Here is a 26,866-nt window from a genome sequence, read left to right as displayed (position 1 = left end):
TTATCGATTACTGCAACAGAGGACGTTGCTTACAGCAAAAGTCTTGTATGGAATACTGTGAAACAGGACTCAATTTGATTTGGTTTACAGAATACATGGGGGAGGGAGCGAGATGAGAGCGAGAATACAGAGAAACAAGCCGTTGTACTTCACACCTCTGAGGTTTTCACTTTATTTTATTAGAGAATTGAATCATGTCGAACAATGTTGCTTATCAAATTCACCATCGATTGAGGCAACCATTTTAGCTGACCTATTTATTGATGGAGCAACAAAAACATTGTGGATCAAACATGATTGTCAGTGTGTTTCTTTAATGTCAGGGTTAGGGTTATTTGGGTTAGAGGGCCATAGGGATAGTCCTATGTGGTTCTGAGACTAAATGAGCAATATTATCTAACCGTTTCCTATCATCCTCGGTCACTGAGCCTACATGGAAACAGTCATGTAATGGACGGTACTGTATGTACTACGTTAATATTATGTAATCACACCCTTTAGTCCACGTGCCACAGACTCTGCTGTGCTCTGTCCTCTCTCTCTCTCTCTCTCTCTCTCTCTCTCTCTCTCTCTCTCTCTCTCTCTCTCTCTCTCTCTCTCTCTCTCTCTCTCTCTCTCTCTCTCTCTCTCTCTCTCTTTCTCCCTCTCTCTGTTTTCCTCTCTTCCTGCTCCATTTGCTGTGTGGAGGGTTCAGCTAAACCTAATCTGTCAGAGGGAGGGAGGGTGCGAGGGAGGGAGGGCTGGCATAGGGGCTAAGCGTCAAGCGGAGTGATGACTGGGCCCTCCAGGATTCCCTGCACCTCACCTGTCTTCTGCTCTCCTTTCCCCCTCTCTCCCCCATCTCTCTCCTCCTCTGTCTTAACACTGGGAATACAGTGGGCTCTGGGAGATTTGTCTTAGTGAGACACTGCTGATAGGATCTGTGTATAACAGGCAGCCCAGTGCTGGGTCTCTGATGAGGACTCAGGTGGTGCAGTGTTATTTCTGCTGAAGGCACAGCCTACTTTATCAACCCAACACACCACGGCACAGCATACACCAGAGAGTGGAATGGAGAGTAGGGAGAGGCAAAGAGAGAGAGTGATTGTGAGAAAGATTGTGTGAGAGAGAGGGGGAAAAGCGAGAGAGAGAGACTAAGTGAGAAAGAAAGTGTTTATTTACTTTTTTTATATTTACAAGTTGTGTACTAAGGTTTGAAGAGCCTGGTATTTCGACTGTATTCATTGTTAGTTGATTTGTAGGAGGCAGTCAATTTGAATGGTCTTGTTATGTAAAATGAAACGACTGTAGCCTCACACCATTGTGGAGCTGTGGAGCTACAGAGAGCTCTGCTGGCAGTGGAGAGAAATAGAGATCGGGAGCTAGGGAGGGAAACATTTTATTTTTTGTCTGTCTGGAGTACATAGACATGCCAGTCCAGGCTTGGTGAGGGGTGAGGAGAGTGGCAGGGTGATGGCAGGGTGATGTTGTGAGGGGAGAGGAGGGGAGACAGGGGAGGAGGTGGGATGTTGTGAGGAGGGAGAGGGAGGGGAGACAGGGGAGGAGGTGGGATGTTGTGAGGAGGGAGAGGGAGGGGAGACAGGGGAGGAGGTGGGATGTTGTGAGGAGGGAGAGGGAGGGGAGACAGGGGAGGAGGTGGGATGTTGTGATGAGGGAGAGGGAGGGGACAGCAGGAAAATGTTGGGAGGGAAGGAAGAGCAGGGGCAAGGTGAGTCGGGGTGAGGAAAGACATTTTGTGCAGAAGAGAGGAGGCAGGGGGGATGTTGTTGTGAGGGAGACGAATGATCATAGAGTGCTCTAAAAGCACTGCGACTGCTGATGTTGACCTTGGGCATCTGTGTGTGTGTGCTCTCTCCCTCTCTCTTCGAGCTTCTCTTGCTCGATCTCGATTGCTCTTCTCTCACTCTCCTTTTCTCTCTTTCTCTCTTTATATGCCTCTCTCACTCGATTTCTCTTTCGCCCTTTCTTGATATATCTCGCTACCTCACTCTTCTTCCTCTTTTCTCTCCCTCCATCACTCTCTCCAGACCTTCTTTTCCCCTCTCTATCTCTATCTCTCTCTCTCCCTCCATCACTCTCTCCAGACCCTCTCTATCTCTCTCTCGCTCCCTCATCACTCTCTCCAGACCCTCTCTCCCCCTCTCTATTTCTCTCTCTCTCATAACTCTCTCCAGACCCTCTCTCTCCTTCTCCCTCCATCACTCTCTCCAGACCCTCTATCTCTCCCTCTCCCTCCATCACTCTCTCCATCACTCTCTCCAGATCCCCTCTCTCCCTCTCCCTCCATCACTCTCTCCATCACTCACTCCAGATCCCCTATCTCTCCCTCTCCCTCCATCACTCTCTCCAGTCCCGCTATATCTCTCCCTCCATCACTCTCTCCAGACCCTCTCTTCCCCTCTCTATCTCTCTCTCCATCACTCTCTCCAGACCCTCTCTCTCTCCATCATTCTCTCCAGACCCTCTGTCTCCCTCTACCTCCATCACTCTCTCCAGACCCTCTCTTCCCCTCTCTAGCACTCTCTCCCTCCATCACTCTCTCCAGACCCTCTCTTCCCATCTCTATCTCCATCACTCTCTCCAGTCCCTCTATATCTCTCCCTCCATCACTCTCTCCAGACCCTCTCTATCTCTCTCTCCATCATTCTCTCCAGACCCTCTATCTCTCCCTCTCCCTCCATCACTCTCTCCATCACTCTCTCCAGATCCCCTATCTCTCCCTCTCCCTCCATCACTCTCTCCATCACTCTCTCCAGATCCCCTATCTCTCCCTCTCCCTCCATCACTCTCTCCAGTCCCGCTATATCTCTCCCTCCATCACTCTCTCCAGACCCTCTCTTCCCCTCTCTATCTCTCTCTCCATCACTCTCTCCAGACCCTCTCTCTCTCCATCATTCTCTCCAGACCCTCTGTCTCCCTCTACCTCCATCACTCTCTCCAGACCCTCTCTTCCCCTCTCTAGCACTCTCTCCCTCCATCACTCTCTCCAGACCCTCTCTTCCCATCTCTATCTCCATCACTCTCTCCAGTCCCTCTATATCTCTCCCTCCATCACTCTCTCCAGACCCTCTCTATCTCTCTCTCCATCATTCTCTCCAGACCCTCTATGTCTCCCTCTACCTCCATCACTCTCTCCAGACCCTCTCTTCCCCTCTCTATCTCCCTCTCCCTCCATCACTCTCTCCAGACCCTCACTATCTCCCTCTACCTCCATCACTCTCTCCAGACCCTCTATCTCTCCCTCTCCCTCCATCACTCTCTCCAGACCCTCTATCTCTCTCTCCCTCCATCATTCTCTCTCTCTCTCCATCATTCTCTCCAGACCCTGCTATATGATTAATAGCAATGACGTTCAAATCGATAGTGGATTTGTAGAAACTGCGCTAAATAGATTAAATGTACTGGCAGCCATCCACTCGCTACTTTTGGCCAATGCAGCACAATATTTATGATTAAGACATAATAGTTATTCTCAACACCACCAACTACCATAGCTCTGTGTTGCTCAAAAGGTAGAGTGTTGGTCGAGAGAAGAGAGAGAAAGAGTGAGAGAAAGAGAGAATGGAAAAAGAGAGAGAGAAACAGAGAGGATATGAGAAAAGAGGAAGGAGAGAAGAGAGGAGACTCACAGACAGACGGGCTTCCTGCCTCCTAACATCAATATTTATTTATGTGTTTATTTGCTTAGTCCTGTTGTGTGCTTTTCACAAGCTGCTGTTTATATCCCACGATAGTTGTCATCTTTCTCATCTATTTACGCATCTGTGTGGGTGTGAGTGTGCTTCTGAGTGTGAATCTGTGATATGTGTGACTGTTCATTTGGGGAAATCAGCTGATGTAAACTTCACAGAATGAGAAGGGAGGGGTTAACAACAGTTTCAGTGTTTACTGTACAGATAGAATTAGGTGATCTGTGAAAGGCATGGGAAGCCTTCAGAATACGGTTGTTAGACAAAGGGTAGTGATTGTAAGCAAGCGGTTTAGTAGCAGTTCACTACAGACTGAACTACAGACAGAAAAACTGGAACCTCTCAGGCCTGCTAGTATTCGGCTCACATTCCCATCCTACCCTCTCCCTCCCTCCGTCACCTCCTCCCTCTCCCTCCCTCCGTCACCTCCTCCCTCTCCCTCCTCCTCATCCCCCTTTTCCAGGACCTAGAGTTTATAGTGCAGAGCTCAGCTGTCCCTTGCTATACCCTGCTATTCCCAGCTTCTCAGCAGAACTAAGCCAGTACTGTCAAAGATGGAGAGACAGAGAGGATAGGACGGGAAGAAGAGAGATAGAAGGGAGGAAGCGGGCCTCCCGAGTGGTGCAGCGGTCTAAGGCAATGCATCACAGTGCTAGAGGCGTCACTACAGATTCGGGTTCGATCCAGGGCTGTGTCGCAGCCGGCTGCGACTGGGAGACCTATGAGGCAGCGCACAATTGGCCCAGCGTCGTCTGGGTTAGGGGAGGGTTTGGCCCAGCGTCGTCTGGGTTAGGGGAGGGTTTGGCCCAGCGTCGTCTGGGTTAGGGGAGGGTTTGGCCCAGCGTCGTCTGGGTTAGGGGAGGGGTTTGGCCCAGCGTCGTCTGGGTTAGGGAGGGTTTGGCCCAGCGTCGTCTGGGTTAGGGGAGGGTTTGGCCCAGCGTCGTCTGGGTTAGGGGAGGGTTTGGCCCAGCGTCGTCTGGGTTAGGGGAGGGTTTGGCCCAGTGTTGTCTGGGTTAGGGGAGGGTTTGGCCCAGCGTCGTCTGGGTTAGGGGAGGGTTTGGCTGGCCGGGATGTCCTTGTCCCAATGCGCTCTAGCGACTCCTGTGACGGGCCGGGCACATGCATGCAGACCCTGTCGCTAGTTGTACAGTGTTTTCTCAAACACATTGGTGTAGCTGGCTTCCGGGTTAAGCGAGCAGTGTGTCAAGAACCAGTGCGGCTTGGCAGGGTCGTGTTTTGGAGGACACATGGCTCTCGACCATCGCCTCTCCCGAGTCTGTACGGGAGTTGCAGTGATGGGGCAAGACTGTAACTACCAATTAGATATCACGAAATTGGGGAGAAAAGGGGGTAAAAAGTACTACAATAAAAAGAAGAAGGAACATTGCTGTGGGGACATGCTTTCATTCAGCCACAAGAGCATTAGTGAAGTCGGGCACTGATGTTGGGTGATTCGGCCTGGCTTGCCTTTGGCGTTCCAATTCATCCCAAAGGTGTTCGATGAAGTTGAGGTCAGGGCTCTGTGCAGGCTAGTCAAGTTATTCCACACCGAATCGTCTAGAATGTCATTGTATGCTGTAGCGTTAAGATTTCCCTTCACTGGAACTAGCCAGAACCATGGAAAACAGACCCAGACCATTATTCCTCCTCCACCAAACTTTACAGTTGGCACTATGCATTGGGCAGGTAGTGTACTCCTGGCATCTGCCAAACCCAGAGGAGTCTGTTAGACTGCCAGGTGAAGCGTGATTGATCACTCCTGAGAACGTGTTTCTACTGCTCCAGAGTCCAATGACGGCAAGCTTTACACCACTCCAGCCAATGCTTGGCATTGCACATAGTGATCTTAGGCTTGTGTGCGGCTGCGGTGCCATGGAAACCCATTTCATGAAGCTCCCAACAAACAGTTCTTGTGCTGACGTTGCTAGATGAGGCAGTTTGGAAAGCGGTAGTGAGTGTTGCAACCGAGGACAGACGTTTTTTTACACACTGCACGCTTCAGCACTAAGCTGTCAAATTCTGTGAGCTTGTGTGACCTACCACTTTGCGGCTGAGCAGTTGTTGCTACTAGACATTACCACTTCACAATAACAGCACTTACAGTTGACCGGGAAAGCCCTAGCAGGGCAGAAATTTGAAACTGATTTGTTGGAAAGGTGGCATCCTATGACGGTGCCATGTTGAAAGTCAATGACCTCTTCAGTAAGGCCATTCTACTGTCAGTGTTTGTCTATGGAGATTGCATGGCTGTGTGCTCTAACAATACACCTGTTAGAAATTAGTTTGGCTGAAATAACCGAATCCACTAATTTGAAGTGGTGTCCACATACTTTTGTATATATAGTGTAAATATAAAGAGAGAAGAGGGAAAAAATATACAGTATGTGGTTGAAAATGCCTCTATCCAACCTGTCTAGTCCACTTACCCGTGAGTCACAAATTGCTCTGTTCTGAAAGATCATGACAGCAGGTATAGAGACAGGTAAATAGACTGCTCTACCCACCCACTCTCTTACTTACATCTGGGTCGAAGGTCAAGAGTCAGAGGTTGTTACTTCCTTACTTGTGATTCACAAATTGTTCTGAAAGATTGTGACAGCAGGTAGTTTCAGAGTAAGGAAGAAAGAAAAAAAGAAAGAAAAACTTTGAGGCCTCGGTCTGCACACCCACTCTTTTACTTTCATCTGGGTCAAAGGTCAAGAGTGAAAGGTTGTTACTTCCTGTATTTATTAGAGGATGTTACAGTGTCATGACTCAGGGTCGTGGTCAGAGGCTGAAACGATTTGATAGAGGTCGGTTATGTTACTGTGCGTTCCGGTATTGCTAAGCCAGTGGTTTTCAACCGGTGTGCAGTGGCACAATGCTGTGCCTTGAGGAACTTTCATGTGTGTGCAACAAAACTTTCCTCTGTCACCAACAATTGGAACTCTCAAGTATGAACATGAATTGAATGAGCGAGGATGAACACCGGTTAATATCATGTGTTTTTGTGCGATCACTAAATTCCTTATCAAATAAAAAAATACGTATTACATATTTGTTAGGGAAATAATGTCAAATCGAGGCTAGCCTTTTTTCTATAGTTATTATCATGAAATAGTCTACCATCCAAAATATGTTGTCATGTTAAACTACATACAATTGCAAAAAACAAATCCTAGGGCCCCCAAACGAACAAAATGTAGCTTTCGGTGGTGCATTTACCGCATTGAAGAACTTTTGTCAGAGAAAATAGTTGATTTGCAGTATGGATCAGACAATTTGTGTAACCAACTGCTGACTGAGAGCAACCGGCACTTCATATGCCGTGAGACAATGTTAGAATCAGCTCCAATCCAGTAGAGAGTCAGCCCTTCCTCCAACCTTTCTTTTGCCTTGTTAAAAATGTATCCAGTCCATCTATTTGGGCCTGGATCGATACATTGTGTTAACACAGAGGTTGCTGTTCATGTTCTGGCATAGCAGGGGTGATTAATAAGGACGTTAGCTGCTGTAGATTCAGCGACCTGTACCCCCCCCCCCCCCCCCCCCCACACACACACAGTCACGATCACGAATCACGAACACGCTAATGAAAACCCACACACACGCGCACACCGTCACGATCCCGCACACGCTAATGAAAATGCACATATATTTACATTGTACATTTGTGTTAGTCAGAGCCACTCTTATCCAGTGTGACATACAGGTCATCTTAAGATAGGGGGAGACAACCATATATCTCAGTCATTGTAAGTACAATTTCCCTCTAAAGTAGCTATCAGCAAAGTCAGTGCTGGAAGGAAAAAGTCAAGGCTGAGTGTTAGTTGTGGAGTTATTGAATATACTCTTTAAAGAGGTAGGGTGTCCTAGCGTCAGGGGGAAGCTTGTTCCACCATTGGGGGTTGGCAGGAAAGAGAAGAGCTTTGACTGAGCTGAGCGGGAGCAGACCACCCACAGGGGTGGGAGGTCCAAGAGACCAGAGGTGGCATAACGGAGCGCTTGGATTGGGGTGTAGGGTTTGAGCTTAGCCTGAAGTTAGGGAGGGGCAGTTCGTCTTGCTGCTCCGTAGGTAAGCACCATGGTCTTGTAGTGGACGTGAGCTTCGACTGGAAGCCAGTGGAGTCTGCGGAGGAGTGGGATGACATGGGAGAACTTGGGAAGGTTGAACACCAGGCGAGCTGTGGCGTTCTGGATAAGTTGCAGGGGTTTGATGGCACAAGCAGGGAATCCTGCCAACAGAGAGTTGCAATAGTCCAGACCGGAGATGACGTGCCTGCATTAGAACCGAGGTTCTACACGTACACACACACATGCTTACAATAACGCACACAATCACACACATGCACGCTCACAACACACACCCACTACCACGTTGATCAATACGTCATTAGTGCTGGCAGAGAGAGTGTCTGCCTTGTCTGCCTCCACTATCATTATCACCTCAGTGTAAATTGTTAGGGCTTTATTCTCCATTGTTGTGAGATTTACAGATCCATTATCACGTCGCTGTGTGTGATCCTTCACACTGTCCTCTATTCCCTCGACCACTGGATTTCTCACACACAGCAGTGTTTAGTTTTTTATACTTGTGTGTGCATGCGTGAGCATAAGCTTGAGCTCAGTTGTGCTCATGTGTGCATTAATACGTGATCACGTGTGCATACCAAATGGTTGCTTCCTGGCTGTCTGTCTGTCTGTTAATAGTAACTTAGCTAACTCTGTCTTTCTGTCTCTCTGTCTCTTGGGCTCTCTCTCGCTCTCTCTCTGTCTCTCCAGGTTTCCCCAACGAACCCGCGGCAAATATTGCCTTGGAGACAGTAAAGAGCTGGGTCAAGGAGAACCATGACAAGGTAGGACCTAGCTGGATTACTGTCTCAGACTTACTGTCTCTCCTACACACACTCTGTCTTCTCCTACTCTCTGGATAGGCTCTGAGCTGAGCCTAACTGGCATTAGAGTGCCGTCTCTAAGCCTGGGTGAAGTTCTACTGCTGGACTGAAATCCACTCAGTTGTGCGATCATGTGTCTCTTATTTTATCATGTGTTGGCCTAGTCTTTTGGCCCGTGTTCCAATATCCACACTAGCTCACTACTACTTAGAATACATGACCAATACATTACTAAGTGGTATTCCAGTATGGATATATGCTAGTATGGACATTGGAACCCAGCTTTAGGGTTGAGATGGATTCACAGTGAAGGTAAACTGACCCTGTAGAGACTGGCCAGCAGGAGAGAGAACTGGTACTACTGCAGGCAGGTCATTTGTGATACAAGTCAGCAATCGACGTTCATCCATGTCTGAGGACGTTGGGAGATGACGTGGAAGTCGCCCACTAGGGGCAACAGTGAGTGCTGTTACCTTCAAGTAGGTTTCGGTTTTGCTAGGGCTTTGTAGACGGGAATGGCTTAAGCATCTGCCTCTGATTCGAAAGGTTGCATGTATGAATCCAGCAAAATAAAGTTATTTTTGATTCAAGCCTATCCCAAACCTTAACCCTTCCCTTAACCATTCTGACTTATGCCTGAACTTAACCCTAACCTTAAGAATTTGTAGGTAATGCCTAAACTTAACCTTAAATCATTTGAAATTTGACGTTTGGAACAACTTCAAAATTTGACATTTGAGAAACATGATGAACGTCTAATTTTGATGTGAGACTATGAGAGCTTGTTGACTACGGATTCTGGTATCTCCTGGTGTGTCCTGGTATCTCCTGGTGTCTCCTGGTATCTCCTGGTGTCCCCTGGTATCACCTAGTGTCTCCTGGTATCTCCTGGTGTCTCCTGGTATCTCCTGGTGTCTCCTGTTATCTCCTGGTATCTCCTGTTATCCTGATGATATATTTTGCTTCTCCTGGTGTCTCCTGGTGTCTACTAGTATTGTACTGGTATCCATTAGTTCTACTCTAACTACTGTACACATCTCCCGTAAATATCTAAAAGCAATCATTAGTAACCGCCTCACTTGGTCGCCCGTTCGTTTAGTGTGCGTCCTGCGTTCAGTATGCGTATCAAATTACATCTCAATCTGTACTCTAATCAGTCCTTAAATGCTCTGTTGACTTTTAAACGGTTCTGAGTTAGGAAGGCACTTGAAGTCATGCAGCAAGCCAAGAGGAAAATAAACACGTAAGATGACATAAACTGAAACTAATATGGTTAAATGAAACAAATGATAATGATGATGCAAGTTCAAGTAGTACGGGCTCAGACAGTGTGGAATGGAATGGTCCGTTCGTTCATTCATTCATGATTATAGGCTCGTTTTGTCTTTACAATTCTGTCCTCACAAGTGGAAGCAGAAGGCTGATTTTGGTTGACTGCACTTGATAGAGTAATGTCTGCTGTATTTGTATAGTAACATTAATTAATGAATGCTCCTAGACTGACTGGTTTTGTCTTCACTAATCATGGAGAAGTAGAAGGAACGAGCCTTGGTTAGCTGAACTTCATAGTGTTAGTTTGACAGTGTATTTGTATGGGAATGATTATGTACCAGTATTCACACTGTATTTGTGTGGTAATGATTATGTACCAGTATTCACACTGTATTTGTGTGGTAATGATTATGTACCAGTATTCACACTGTATTTGTATGGGAATGATTATGTACCAGTATTCACACTGTATTTGTATGGGAATGATTATGTACCAGTATTCACACTGTATTTGTATGGGAATGATTATGTACCAGTATTCACACTGTATTTGTATGGGAATGATTATGTACCAGTATTCACACTGTATTTGTGTGGTAATGATTTGAACCAGTAGGTATTGTACTGGACTGAATGGACTGGCAGATAATGGTCAGTTAGAGATCAATGTCTTTTGACTGCTTCATGAACATTAGATGAGTCATTGTTTCACAGGTTGAAGGTACAGGAAGTAAAAGGACTTGGGCTGGCTGAACTTCACAATGTAGAGCATGGTTTCTCATACTCGGTCCTGCATAGTGTAGGGCAGGTATTCCCAAACTGGGGGTACGTGCAATGCCGTCAGGGGAATGCCAAATAAAAATGTGATTCACATTCACACATTTTCAAACAATCCATTTCATTTTTCCAACAAGGCTATCCATTTTGGTGAGTTTTTTCTCTCGTCTGAGTAGCCTCGTTTCACTGCCAAAATTAAAATGAAACCATCTTTTCAGCGAAATAACAACACAATGTTAAATACAGGTAGCCTAGTCAAATAATGAACATCCAATCACATTAACCGTTACTCTCTCATGGGAATTCCACTAATGATCTGTTTGTAGCTGAACGTAGCTGCTGCTCATTCCATTTGCTCGGAAATTGATAAATGGTTCAAAAAAGTAAGAGACACATACCAGCTCTACTGGTTGTACTGCTACTACCAGCAGTACTACACCTGCACCTGTCGATGACACAAGTTGTTCTGCTCCCACACATCCAATGCTAGCGTCAGTAATTCTACATTTGCTGTTAGCCCAGCAAGCAGGGACACTGACAGTTGTGAATCTGATGCAGCCGAAGAGCTACTGCTCCCTTACGAATAACAAACAGGGACATTGGACCATCGAAGAGGGGCAAATATGATGAGAACTACATTGATTTGGGGTTCACTTATATTAGGAGTAGTGCCTTTCCTCAGCCACAGTGTGTTATATGTGCAAAAGTACTATCTCACAACTCCATGAAACATTCACTCTTGCGCAGACATTTTGAAACAGAACATGCTCATTTGAAAAATAAGCCACGGGAGTTTTTTGTGCAAGAATTAAGACGACTTTCGAGTAGTAAGACATGTATAAAAGCAACAGATACCATGAATGAGAAGGGGCTCGAACGTCTTATATGGTGAGCTACCAAGTGGCTAGAACAGGCAAGTCCCATACTATTGTGGAGTTCTTCATTCTTCCTGGCTGGGACAATGGTGGGGGAAAAGACCCAAAAAACTGTACAGACAATTCCTTCATCAAACAACACTGTTTCACGACGCATCAGTGACATGGCAGGAGATGTTTTGAAACAATTACTGCTTCGCATCATACAAGCCAGTGAATTCTATGCGTTACAGCTGGATGAGTCAACAGACATGGCAGGCCTGGCACAGCTCCTGGTATATGTCCTTTACGTTTATGGGGGGTCAATTAAGGAAGGCATCCTCTTCTGTAATCCACTGGAAACCAGGACAACAAGAGGAGGATATTTTTTAAGTACTGGACAGCTTTGTGACATCAAATAGACTTTGGTGGTCAAGATGTGTTGGTATCTGTACTGATGGTGCAAACAGGGAGACAGAGTGGAGTGGTAACACGCGTGCAAGCAATTGCTCCCGACACCATTTGGGTACACTGCAGCATCCACCGAGAGGCTCTTGCTGCCGAGGGAATGTCTGACAGCTTAAAAGATGTTTTTGACACTACAGTGAAAATGGTTAACTTTGTTAAACCATTTTATGCATTATGCAATGATATGGGCAGCGACTATGTAACGCTTTTACAACATACAGAACTATTAAAGGTTATCAAGGGGCAAAGTATTGACACATTTTTTTCTTATTGAGAGAAGAGCTTAAAGTTTTCTCTACTGACCGTAATTTTCACTTGTCTGACTGCTTACATAATGACGAGTTTCTCACACGACTGGCCTATCTGGGTGAGGTTTTTTCTTGCCTGAATGATCCGAATCTAGGATTACAGGGCCTCTCCGCAACTATATTCAACGTGTCGAACAAAATTGAGGCTATGACTAAGAAGTTAGAGCTCTTCTGTCTGCATTAACAAGGACAACACACAGGTCTTTCCATCATTGTGTGATTTTTTTGTGAGCAAATGAACTCAAGCTTACAGACAATGCCAATGTGATATAGCGAAGCCCTTGAATGAGTTGGGTGGGCAATTACGCAGGTACTTTCCAGAAATGGAAGACATAAACAATTGGATTCGTTATCCCTTTCATGCCCTGCCTCCAGTCCACTTACCGATATCTGAACCAGAGAGCCTCATCGAAATTGCAACAAGCAGTTTAGTAAAAATTGGATATAGTAAGAAGCCACTGCCAGATTTCTGGATTGGGCTGCGCTCAGAGGTATCCTGCCTTGGCAAATCACACTGTTAAGACACTGATGCCCTTTGCAACCACGTACCTATGTGAGAGTGTATTTTTGGCCCTCACTAGCATGAAAACTAGCATGAAAACTAAATACAGGCACAGACTGTGGAAAATGATTTAAGACTGAGACTCTCCAATACAACCCAACAGTGCAGAGTTCTGTGCATCCTTTCAAGCAAACCCTTCTCATTAACCTGTGGTGAGTTATTCACAATTTTTGATGAACAAATAAAAAATTTTCTGTAAGATGGCTAAATAAAGAGCAAAACTAGGGGCGGCAGGGTAGCCTAGTGGTTAGAGCGTTGGACTAGTAACCCAAAGGTTGTACATTTGAATCCCCGAGCTGACAAGGTACAAATCTGTCGTTCTGCCCCTGAACAGGCAGTTAACCAACTGTTCCTAGGCCGTCATTGAAAATAAGAATTTGTTCTTAACTGACTTGCCTAGTTAAATAAAGGTAAAATAATTATTATTATTATTTGTGCCCTGGTCCTATAAGAGTTCTTTGTCACTTCCCACGAGCCGGGTTGTGACAGAAACTCATTCTTATGTTTAATAAATGTATCGGATAGTGTGTGTGTGTGTGTGGCAGGCTTACAATGATGGCAAAAAACAATATTTGAGAGTTTGCTGACCCTGGTAGAGGGGGTACGCAGCTGGAGGTTGAATGTTTGAAGGGCAACGGGACTATAACAAGTTTGGGAACCACTGGTGTATGTTTTTGACTGAATGTTAAGCTCTATCTGTATGGTAATGATATTCGAATGGACATGAGTCAATGTTTCTCAGGTGGAAGGTGCTGTACATATGCTGCTGAGGAAGTAAAAGGCCTTTGGCTGGCTAAACTTCAAAGTGTAAGTTCTACTGTATTTAAATTGATATGATCTGTAGGGTATTTGACTGAGGATGCATCCCAAATAGCACCATATCCCCTATATAATGTACTACTTTTGATCAGCCCTATGGGCCCTGGTCAAAGGTAATGCTATATAAAGGGAGTAGGGCGCCATTTGGGACACAGACTAAGTTCTACTGTATTTGAATGCTAATGATATTCGAATGGATTGGCAGATAATAGTCTCTTGGCAGCAAACAAGCTGAGTCATCATTGAACATGACTCTCAGGTTGAAAGGTATAATACATGACTGGGAATAGTGAATTCTGACTATCTTCCATTGTAATGCACTCTGACACACACGCACGAACACACACACACACACACACACACACACACACACACACACACACACACACACACACACACACACACACACACACACACACACACACACACACACACACACACACACACACACACACACACACACACACACACACACACACACACACACACACACACACACACACACACACACACACACACACACACACACACACAGAATAGTGAATTCTGACTATCTTCCATTGTAATGCACTTTGACACACACGCACGAACACGCACACACACACAGAATAGTGAATTCTGACTATCTTCCATTGTAATGCACTTTGACACACACGCACACACACACACACAGAATAGTGAATTCTGACTATCTTCCATTGTAATGCACTTTGACACACACGCACACACACACACACAGAATAGTGAATTCTGACTATCTTCCATTGTAATGCACTTTGACACACACGCACGGACACGCACACACACGCACACACACACACAGAATAGTGAATTCTAACTATCTTCCATTGTAATGCACTTTGACACACACGCACGGACACGCACACACACGCACACACACACACAGAATAGTGAATTCTAACTATCTTCCATTGTAATGCACTTTGACACACACGCACGAACACGCACACACACGCACACACACACAGAATAGTGAATTCTGACTATCTTCCATTGTAATGCACTCTGACACACACGCACGAACACGCACACACACATAGAATAGTGAATTCTGACTATCTTCCATTGTAATGCACTCTGACACACACGCACGAACACGCACACACACGCACACACACACAGAATAGTGAATTCTGACTATCTTCCATTGTAATGCACTCTGACACACACGCACGAACACGCACACACACATAGAATAGTGAATTCTGACTATCTTCCATTGTAATGCACTCTGACACACACGCACGAACACGCACACACACGCACACACACACATAGAATAGTGAATTCTGACTATCTTCCATTGTAATGCACTTTGACACACACGCACGAACACGCACACACACGCACACACACACAGAATAGCGAATTCTGACTATCTTCCATTGTAATGCACTCTGACACACACGCACACACACACACACAGAATAGTGAATTCTGACTATCTTCCATTGTAATGCACTTTGACACACACGCACACACACACACACAGAATAGTGAATTCTGACTATCTTCCATTGTAATGCACTTTGACACACACGCACGGACACGCACACACACGCACACACACACACAGAATAGCGAATTCTAACTATCTTCCATTGTAATGCACTTTGACACACACGCACGAACACGCACACACACGCACACACACACAGAATAGTGAATTCTGACTATCTTCCATTGTAATGCACTCTGACACACACGCACGAACACGCACACACACACAGAATAGTGAATTCTGACTATCTTCCATTGTAATGCACTTTGACACACACGCACACACACACACACAGAATAGTGAATTCTGACTATCTTCCATTGTAATGCACTTTGACACACACGCACACACACACACACAGAATAGTGAATTCTGACTATCTTCCATTGTAATGCACTTTGACACACACACACGCACACACACACAGAATAGTGAATTCTGACTATCTTCCATTGTAATGCACTTTGACACACACGCACGAACACGCACACACACATAGAATAGTGAATTCTGACTATCTTCCATTGTAATGCACTCTGACACACACGCACGAACACGCACACACACATAGAATAGTGAATTCTGACTATCTTCCATTGTAATGCACTTTGACACACACGCACGGACACGCACACACACGCACACACACACACAGAATAGCGAATTCTGACTATCTTCCATTGTAATGCACTCTGACACACACGCACGAACACGCACACACACGCACACACACACACAGAATAGCGAATTCTGACTATCTTCCATTGTAATGCACTTTGACACACACGCACGAACACGCACACACACGCACACACACACAGAATAGTGAATTCTGACTATCTTCCATTGTAATGCACTCTGACACACACGCACGGACACGCACACACACGCACACACACACATAGAATAGTGAATTCTGACTATCTTCCATTGTAATGCACTTTGACACACACGCACGAACACGTACACACACGCACACACACACAGAATAGTGAATTCTGACTATCTTCCATTGTAATGCACTCTGACACACACGCACGGACACGCACACACACGCACACACACACAGAATAGTGAAATTTAACTACCTCTCATTGTAATCCACTCTAGCTCTTCTAGCTGAGGCAAGCTGAATATGATGATGATGGGTATGTAAATGTAAAAGACCAAGTCTGAACCCCATATGGCACCCTATTCCCTATGGGCCCTGGTCAGAAGTAGTGCACTACGTATAAAATAGGGTGCCATTAGGGACACAGTAAAAAAAACCTAGCTACTCGACATGTATATTCTATTTTGCATATGTGGGGCTAAGACCACTCTAGCCCTTTTCCCTAATGTAGGGCACTACCTCTGAACAGAGTCATGTGGGCTCTGGTCAAACGTAGTGCGCTATAAAGGGAATAGGGTGCCATTTGCTGCAGTAAATATTGAAGGGAAAGCCCAATATAAAATCCACTGAGTTTTCTGTATTACAGGTTCATCATAACGACTTACAGACCTCATATGTACCGTTCTGTATTGCATTTACAGACTCATATTTAGGCCTACGACATATCTCAGATAGCTGCCTGTCTGTATAACAGGTACATCATAAGGACTAACACATCTCATAGCTATGCGTTTCTGTATTGCAGGCGTGTCCTAGCTACCTCATTATCCAGAGACAGACAATAACAGGCTTACTGATGTCTACTTGTCTGTTTGCCTGTCTCACTGTCAGCTTATCTTGGCATAAAGATGAAAACACAAACACTCTCTACGATTGAGTGGTTTGTGATCCCTCCAATAGCTATTTTCCTCCAATCTCCTGGAGTTGGCTAGTACAAATAAGTCAACATCCTAGTGACTGTGCATTAGGTTATGTGAAAAGAATCCATACATCTTCCCATTCATTGTCTTTTATCTTGGAGTGGCGGAGTGTGTAGTGTTTTCTGTATTACAGCATGGTGGCCTAAAATGTTCACTGGCTCTTCATAAGACCGAAGACATATCTTAGTCAGTGACAGTAAATAACAGGCTTACTGATGCCTGTCCATCTCACAGTCAGCTTATCTTGGCATTGATGCTACAATAGCTATTTTACCGTCTCATGATGTTAGTCCGTCTAAGAAAAGGATGACTGAACTAACATCCCTACAATGTTATTTGATGTAACATGTTCGACGTACTACATTATTTGCAAAAGCTTATCCATATAAGCCTATATTTTCCATTCATGTTATTTAATCTAGGAGTGGGAATGCGCTTCAGTCAGTGGAGGCTGCTGAGGGGAGGACGGCTTATAGTAATGGCTGGAATGGAGTCAATGGAATGGTATCAAACACATCAAACACGTGGTTTCCATGTGGTAGATAGCATTCCGTTGACTCTATACGTGCCATTGACAATGAGCCGTCCTCCCCTCAGCAGCCTCCACTGGCCTCAATAGCTATTTTACTCCCATCTCATGGCGTTATCTAGAAAATGAAACTAATTTCCCATACGATTGTAAATGAATGAAGTTATTTTGAAAGCATGTCCATGTAGGTCTATATTTTCATTCATGTTATTTTATTGTGGAGTGGCCTGTCTGGTGTCCTATTTAAAGTGACAGAGTCTAGCATCGATCAATCTTGGTTCCGCAGTGACTGATGATAACCTTCTAAAGGTCACAGCTATTGACTACGTCACCAGGGGTAATCTCTGTCACAGTGGCTAGATACAACTGCTAAATTAACCCATGAGCTGTATACCTACCACAGCATTGTATAGTGTGATATCTGCGTCCCAAATTACACCTTATTCCCTATGTAGTGCACTACTTTTGACCAGGGCCTATAGGGGAATAGGTGTGTAATGTTATAGCTGCAGTGAAACAACACTACACATCTATCTAATTAATTATATTGCTACTACTGCATGTTGATGTGTTAAGGAATGGTTGTAGCAGTTGTCCCTCTTTGCCTGGTGATTTCAATCAGGTGGCTTTATAACCACCTGTAAATATTCAGATAAGCTGACTGTTGTGGTTGTTCTATCACTTTAACTCTCAGGGTTTATGCTGTATTCAATGAAAATGAGACAGGAGGAGGCAGAAATAATATGATTTGTGTCTTTATGTGGGATGAATCCCCTGTGGGAGGACCTTACCCGTGAAGCTGCTGGGTCCAGACATGATTTAAACTCTGCCAGTGAAGAAAGGGCACATTCCAAATGACTCCTTTGAAAATATGTTTCATGAATGTAATGTATATTTCTGTCATATTTATTCTCACCATGTGTGTTTAATCAGGTTTGACCATAGCCCATGTCTACAGTAGAGAACATTCTCCCACTTAAGATTTCCTTAGCTTTTTCCATTTACATTTACATTTACATTTAAGTCATTTAGCAGACGCTCTTATCCAGAGCGACTTACAAATTGGTGCATTCACCTTATGACATCCAGTGGGACAGTCACTTAACAATAGTGCATCTAAAACTTAGGGGGGGTGGGGTGAGAGGGATTACTTAACCTATCCTAGGTATTCCTTAAAGAGGTGGGGTTTCAGGTGTCTCCGGAAGGTGGTGATTGACTCCGCTGTCCTGGCGTCGTGAGGGAGTTTGTTCCACCATTGGGGGGCCAGGGCAGCGAACAGTTTTGACTGGGCTGAGCGGGAGCTGTACTTCCTCAGTGGTAGGGAGGCGAGCAGGCCAGAGGTGGATGAACGCAGTGCCCTTGTTTGGGTGTAGGGCCTGATCAGAGCCTGGAGGTACTGAGGTGCCGTTCCCCTCACAGCTCCGTAGGCAAGCACCATGGTCTTGTAGCGGATGCGAGCTTCAACTGGAAGCCAGTGGAGAGAACGGAGGAGCGGGGTGACGTGAGAGAACTTGGGAAGGTTGAACACCAGACGGGCTGCGGCGTTCTGGATGAGTTGAAGGGGTTTAATGGCACAGGCAGGGAGCCCAGCCAACAGCGAGTTGCAGTAATCCAGACGGGAGATGACAAGTGCCTGGATTAGGACCTGCGCCGCTTCCTGTGTGAGGCAGGGTCGTACTCTGCGGATGTTGTAGAGCATGAACCTACAGGAACGGGCCACCGCCTTGATGTTAGTTGAGAACGACAGGGTGTTGTCCAGGATCACGCCAAGGTTTTTGGGGCTCTGGGAGGAGGACACAATGGAGTTGTCAACCGTGATGGCGAGATCATGGAACGGGCAGTCCTTCCCCGGGAGGAAGAGCAGCTCCGTCTTGCCGAGGTTCAGCTTGAGGTGGTGATCCGTCATCCACACTGATATGTCTGCCAGACATGCAGAGATGCGATTCGCCACCTGGTCATCAGAAGGGGGAAAGGAGAAGATTAATTGTGTGTCGTCTGCATAGCAATGATAAGAGAGACCATGTGAGGTTATGACAGAGCCAAGTGACTTGGTGTATAGCGAGAATAGGAGAGGGCCAAGAACAGAGCCCTGGGGACACCAGTGGTGAGAGCGCGTGGTGAGGAGACAGATTCTCGCCACGCCACCTGGTAGGAGCGACCTGTCAGGTAGGACGCAATCCAAGCGTGGGCCGCGCCGGAGATGCCCAACTCGGAGAGGGTGGAGAGGAGGATCTGATGGTTCACAGTATCGAAGGCAGCCGATAGATCTAGAAGGATGAGAGCAGAGGAGAGAGAGTTAGCTTTAGCAGTGCGGAGCGCCTCCGTGATACAGAGGAGAGCAGTCTCAGTTGAATGACTAGTCTTGAAACCTGACTGATTTGGATCAAGAAGGTCATTCAGAGAGAGATAGCGGGAGAGCTGGCCAAGGACGGCACGTTCAAGAGTTTTGGAGAGAAAAGAAAGAAGGGATACTGGTCTGTAATTGTTGACATCGGAGGGATCGAGTGTAGGTTTTTTCAGAAGGGGTGCAACTCTCGCTCTCTTGAAGACGGAAGGGACGTAGCCAACGGTCAGGGATGAGTTGATGAGCGAGGTGAGGTAAGGGAGAAGGTCTCCGGAAATGGTCTGGAGAAGAGAGGAGGGGATAGGGTCAAGCGGGCAGGTTGTTGGGCGGCCGGCCGTCACAAGACGCAAGATTTCATCTGGAGAGAGAGGGAGAAAGAGGTCAGAGCACAGGGTAGGGCAGTGTGAGCAGAACCAGCGGTGTCGTTTGACTTAGCAAACGAGGATCGGATGTCGTCGACCTTCTTTTCAAAATGGTTGACGAAGTCATCTGCAGAGAGGGAGGAGGGGGGAGGGGGCGGAGGATTCAGGAGGGAGGAGAAGGTGGCAAAGAGCTTCCTAGGGTTAGAGGCAGATGCTTGGAATTTAGCGTGGTAGAAAGTGGCTTTAGCAGCAGAGACAGAGGAGGAAAATGTAGAGAGGAGGGAGTGAAAGGATGCCAGGTCCGCAGGGAGGCGAGTTTTCCTCCATTTCCGCTCGGCTGCCCGGAGCCCTGTTCTGTGAGCTCGCAATGAGTCATCGAGCCACGGAGCGGGAGGGGAGGACCGAGCCGGCCTGGAGGATAGGGGACATAGAGAGTCAAGGGATGCAGAGAGGGAGGAGAGGAGGGTTGAGGAGGCAGAATCAGGAGATAGGTGGGAGAAGGTTTGAGCGGAGGGAAGAGATGATAGGATGGAAGAGGAGAGAGTAGCGGGGGAGAGAGAGCGAAGGTTGGGACGGCGCGATACCATCCGAGTAGGGGCAGTGTGGGAGGTGTTGGATGAGAGCGAGAGGGAAAAGGATACAAGGCAGTGGTCGGAGACTTGGAGGGGAGTTGCAATCCTTGTCAGTGAAGAATAATCTACTATAAAACAGTGTTTGTATTTTCTAAGAGCATCATATACATGTTGAAGTGTGAGCTGTCTAATGGGTTAACAATGATGTTAGCATGGCCTGGTAAATTGTACCTTCAGCTTTATAATTACACCCTGAGTTTATGTCTAATATATCAACGTAAAGTTTAGGTTCAATATGTCACACCCACAGTCAACATGATGAATAGCTGACACATGACCTTCAGAGGGGAGTGAAGTGTGGGTGGGGGTGAGGGAGGTAGTGTGGAATGTGTGTGGTGTGTGTGTGTGTATTTGTGTGTGTGTGTGGTGGGGGTGGTGTGTGTATGTGTGTGTGTGTGTGTGTGGTAGGGTGTGTGTGTGTGTGTGTGTGTGTGTGTGTGTGTGTGTGTGTGTGTGTGTGTGTGTGTGTGTGTGTGTGTGTGTAGACAGCATCTTATGGTGTAGGGAAAGTACTGGCTACATGTAATGTCACATCCTCAGAGGTGTTCCAGTGAGCAATAGGGATGTTTGTCAAGTGCAATGTGTTTGTTGCCATTTTCATTGTCAAACATTTTCCTACATTTCAGGCATTGTATTCTTCCCCTCGTGTGTTTCATGGAGGCAAATACAGATCTGGATCAAAAGGCCCAAAGTTCAGCAGATAACACGTGTCCCGTGGTCATGCATGTAGACCCCAGAGCCAGGATGTGAGAGGGAGAGAGATATGTGGGGCACAGTTTGCTATGCATGACTACAATAGGATTAGATTGCTTCCCAGCCCCTTCCTCTGTCAACTGCTGTTTTGTATATACACACACACACACACACACACACACACACACACACACACACACACACACACACACACACACACACACACACACACACACACACACACACACACACACACACACACACACACACACACACACACACACACACACTGCGTCCCTACAGTCTAGTGTGTTTCAGGACCATGATAAGGCCTCTGTACTGGAGGATAATACTATTGAAGCTGAATCACTCACTACACAATGGTCTGGCCCACAATCAGACATTTTGGGGCTCTACCAGGGGTATAGACGACTGTGTGGGGTTGTGTGTGTGCATGTGTGTGTCCGTGTGTGTGGGCGTGTGAGTTCAAAGAACAATGACCTTGCAGCACTCCAACCACACCTTAATAGTGTTTTTTTCTGTGCCATTCTTGTACAAGGAGGAAAGGAGAGGCTGGAGAGTGATTGATTAACAGTGAGTTTATCTCCTTGGCCAGAACACTGTAGCTCCCTGCAATCCACCTTTTCCTTCCATAGCCACACAAAGGCTCCTAGTGCCGGAGTGAAATATCCCCCATAACAGTATTTGTGTGGCTTTAGAATAAACAGCCTACCAGTGGCCAGACAGAGCAGATCCTTACATCTAACAGAGCCCTAGGTGCTGTGTGTGTGTGTGTGTGTGTGTGTGTGTGTGTGTGTGTGTGTGTGTGTGTGTGTGTGTGTGTGTGTGTGTGTGTGTGTGTGTGTGTGTGTGTGTGTGTGTGTGTGTGTGTGTGTGTGTGTGTGTGTGTGTGTGTGTGCGTGTGTGTGTGTGTGTGTGCGTGCGTGCGTGTGTGTGTGTGTGCGTGCGTGCGTGTGTGTGTGTGTGCACCCTGGGTGAAGACATGGTCCTTTAGATCACAGAGGATCAAAGCAAATTGGATAGAAGCCCCATGTATTTCCTGTGTTGTCCACTAATGACAAATAATCCAACGATAGAAGAAATAAAAGAAATAAAAGATATAACACACACACACACACACACTCAGAGACAGACACACACACAAACAGTTCCTGTTCCTCTACCCGTTCCCTCCTGTTCATATGTTCCTCTACCCGTTCCCTCCTGTTTATATGTTCCTCTACCCGTTCCCTCCTATTCATATGTTCCTCTACCCATTCCCTCATATTCATATGTTCCTCTACCCGTTCCCTCCTGTTCATATGTTCCTCTACCCGTTCCCTCCTATTCATATGTTCATCTACCCATTCCCTCCTATTCATATGTTCCTCTACCCATTCCCTCATATTCATATGTTCCTCTACCCGTTCCCTCCTGTTCATATGTTCCTCTACCCGTTCCCTCATATTCATATGTGCCTCTACCCGTTCCCTCCTGTTTATATGTTTCTCTACCCGTTCCCTCCTGTTTATATGTTCCTCTACCCGTTCTCTCCTGTTCATATGTTCCTCTACCCGTTCCCTCCTGTTCATATGTTCCTCTACCCGTTCCCTCCTGTTTATATGTTCCTCTACCCATTCCCTCCTGTTCATATGTGCCTCTACCCGTTCCCTCCTGTTCATATGTTCCTCTACCCGTTCTCTCCTGTTTATATGTTCCTCTACCCATTCCCTCATATTCATATGTTCCTCTACCCGTTCCCTCCTGTTCATATGTTCCTCTACCCATTCCCTCATATTCATATGTTCCTCTACCCGTTCCCTCCTGTTCATATGTTCCTCTACCCGTTCCCTCCTGTTTATATGTTCCTCTACCCGTTCCCTCCTGTTCATATGTTCCTCTACCCATTCCCTCATATTCATATGTGCCTCTACCCGTTCCCTCCTGTTCATATGTTCCTCTACCCGTTCCCTCCTGTTTATATGTTCCTCTACCCGTTCCCTCCTGTTCATATGTTCCTCTACCCGTTCCCTCCTGTTTATATGTTCCTCTACCCGTTCCCTCCTGTTCATATGTTCCTCTACCCGTTCTCTCCTGTTTATATGTGCCTCTACCCATTCCCTCATATTCATATGTTCCTCTACCCGTTCTCTCCTGTTTATATGTTCCTCTACCCATTCCCTCATATTCATATGTTCCTCTACCCATTCCTTCATATTCATATGTTCCTCTACCCGTTCCCTCCTGTTCATATGTTCCTCTACCCATTCCCTCATATTCATATGTGCCTCTACCCGTTCCCTCCTGTTCATATGTTCCTCTACCCGTTCCCTCCTGTTTATATGTTCCTCTACCCGTTCCCTCCTGTTTATATGTTCCTCTACCCGTTCTCTCCTGTTTATATGTTCCTCTACCCGTTCCCTCCTGTTTATATGTTCCTCTACCCGTTCCCTCATATTCATATGTTCCTCTACCCGTTCCCTCCTGTTCATATGTTCCTCTACCCGTTCCCTCCTGTTTATATGTTCCTCTACCCGTTCCCTCATATTCATATGTTCCTCTACCCGTTCCCTCCTGTTTATATGTTCCTCTACCCGTTCCCTCCTGTTTATATGTTCCTCTACCCGTTCTCTCCTGTTTATATGTTCCTCTACCCGTTCCCTCCTGTTTATATGTTCCTCTACCCGTTCCCTCATATTCATATGTTCCTCTACCCGTTCCCTCCTGTTCATATGTTCCTCTACCCGTTCCCTCCTGTTTATATGTTCCTCTACCCGTTCCCTCCTGTTTATATGTTCCTCTACCCGTTCCCTCATATTCATATGTGCCTCTACCCGTTCTCTCCTGTTTATATGTTCCTCTACCCGTTCTCTCCTGTTTATATGTTCCTCTACCCGTTCCCTCATATTCATATGTTCCTCTACCCATTCCCTCATATTCATATGTTCCTCTACCCGTTCCCTCCTGTTCATATGTTCCTCTACCCGTTCCCTCCTGTTCATATGTTCCTCTACCCGTTCCCTCATATTCATATGTTCCTCTACCCGTGCCCTCCTGTTCATATGTTCCTCTACCCGTTCCCTCCTATTCAAATGTTCCTCTACCCGTTCCCTCATATTCATATGTTCCTCTACCCGTTCCTTCCTGTTCATATGTTCCTCTACCCGTTCCTTCCTGTTCATATGTTCCTCTACCCGTTCCCTCCTATTCATATGTTCCTCTACCCGTTCCTTCCTGTTCATATGTTCCTCTACCCGTTTCCTCCTGTTCATATGACCCTCTAGCCGTTTCCTCCTGTTCAAATGACCCTCTAGCCGTTTCCTCCTGTTCACATGACCCTCTACCCGTTTCCTCCTGTTCATATGACCCTCTAGCCGTTTCCTCCTGTTCACATGACCCTCTAGCCGTTCCCTCCTGTTCATATGTTCCTCTACCCGTTCCTTCCTGTTCATATGTTCCTCTACCCGTTCCTTCCTGTTCATATGACCCTCTAGCCATTTCCTCCTGTTCATATGACCCTCTAGCCGTTCCCTCCTGTTCATATGTTCCTCTACCCGTTCATTCCTGTTCATATGACCCTCTAGCCGTTTCCTCCTGTTCACATGACCCTCTAGCCGTTCCCTCCTGTTCATATGTTCCTCTACCCGTTCCTTCCTGTTCATATGTTCCTCTACCCGTTCCTTCCTGTTCATATGACCCTCTAGCCGTTTCCTCCTGTTCATATCACCCTCTAGCCGTTTCCTCCTGTTCACATGACTCTCTACCCGTTTCCTCCTGTTCATATGACCCTCTAGCCGTTTCCTCCTGTTCACATGACCCTCTAGCCGTTCCCTCCTGTTCATATGTTTCTCTAGCCGTTTCCTCCTGCCATACGTTTTTCTCATCTAATTCTGTTTAATTCAGCCTTACCCAAGTTTACCGGTTTAAAATGTGGTGTGACACTTTATTTGCCTGCTGCAGATCTGTTCTCGATGGGCAAGCCAACGTTGCAATTAACATTTCTAAGTTTGGAAGCTCAAAAACACATACACACAAACACACGCACACACCCACACGTTTGGAAAAGAGCCCAGTCACCATCACATCACTAACACTGAGCACATCAGATTCAGCAATATACAGTCCAATGCTGGATCCGGCCTTTCAAACGGACATCCCACTATTTTAGTGCTGTAGTATTAAGCACTGGGGACGCTGGTGCCAATGACACCACGTTTACACCATTTCTCTGTACCTTGAATTATTTATTTACTTTTTCTCTGTGTTTGTCTGGTAATGTATCCTATTTCTCAACCAGCAACATGGACAAACATGACTGATATAAATACATGTGTTATTTTATGACTGTTTTCCGCTGTCTGAGTAAATATACGTTTAGGATGCAGATGTGGATGTCAAGGCAGATGGAGTATAACGTGACAGTAGGGCGGCATTCATTGTCATTTAAGTTGAATAAGATGGATGGTCAACGTTATCACTGCTCTACAGTGTACCTCACCTGTTGAGAATGAATGGCAGATGGGATTTTTTACAATAGTTTAGAATAGATTAGAATAAGAATGAAATAGAATAATACCCCAGACCCCATAGAAACACAGACACACACATAGACAGACACACACACACACCAAACACACAAATAAGGATACGAATCCAAGCAACGAATCCTAAGCAACTTTGCAGTATTTTGTTTTTTATTGTTATTTCTCATGTTATTAGCCCAGCACGTTATTTGCGTTATTGCATACAGCTGGAAATAACTTTTGGATATCAGAGAGGCGGTAACATTTCGACCAGGAATACGACTGAATTGGATCCTTTGTTCGTACCTTTCAAGGCAATTGAACGTAGCCCAGAGGCTGCTCTAAGATGCCGCCGGCGTAGAAGAGGTATTCGGAGTGCGACTCAGGAGGCGTGCACGCCATCAAACCACTTCAAATCAAATGTATTTATATAGCCCTTTGTACAACAGCTGATATCTCAAAGTGCTGAACAGAAACCCAGCTTAAAACCCCAAAGAACAAGCAATGCAGGTGTAGAAGCACGGTGGCTAGGAAAAACTCCCTAGAAAGGCCAAAACCTAGGAAGAAACCTAGAGAGGAACCAGGCTATGAGTTGTAGCAAGTCCTCTTCTGGCTGTGCCAGGTGGAGATTATGACAGAACATGGCCAAGGTGTTCAAATGTTCATAAATAACCAGCATGGTCAAATAATAATAATCACAATAGTTGTCAAGTTTGCAGCAAGTCAGCACCTCAGGAGTAAATGTCAGTTGGCTTTTCATAGCCGATCATTAAGAGTATCTCTACCACTCCTGCTGTCTCCAGAGAGTTGAAAACAGCAGGTCTGG

General features: G+C 46.0%; 1 protein-coding gene across 1 annotated transcript in view; it reads left to right on the top strand.

The window, feature by feature from the left end:
• macrod2 (mono-ADP ribosylhydrolase 2) overlaps positions 1-26,866 on the top strand; it is a gene marked incomplete at its 3' end in the record, with an annotated part of 1,344,506 nt that overhangs the window by 1,081,291 nt on the left and 236,349 nt on the right. The window contains exon 8 of the mRNA XM_046354831.1: positions 8,451-8,524. Coding sequence (XP_046210787.1) covers positions 8,451-8,524 — 74 coding nt within the window. The remainder of the gene's footprint in view (positions 1-8,450; positions 8,525-26,866) is intronic.

The sequence above is a fragment of the Oncorhynchus gorbuscha genome, linkage group LG06 (assembly GCF_021184085.1).
Source record: "Oncorhynchus gorbuscha isolate QuinsamMale2020 ecotype Even-year linkage group LG06, OgorEven_v1.0, whole genome shotgun sequence".
Taxonomy (NCBI): Eukaryota; Metazoa; Chordata; class Actinopteri; order Salmoniformes; family Salmonidae; genus Oncorhynchus; species Oncorhynchus gorbuscha.
This window is presented reverse-complemented; position numbering and strand designations above follow the sequence as displayed.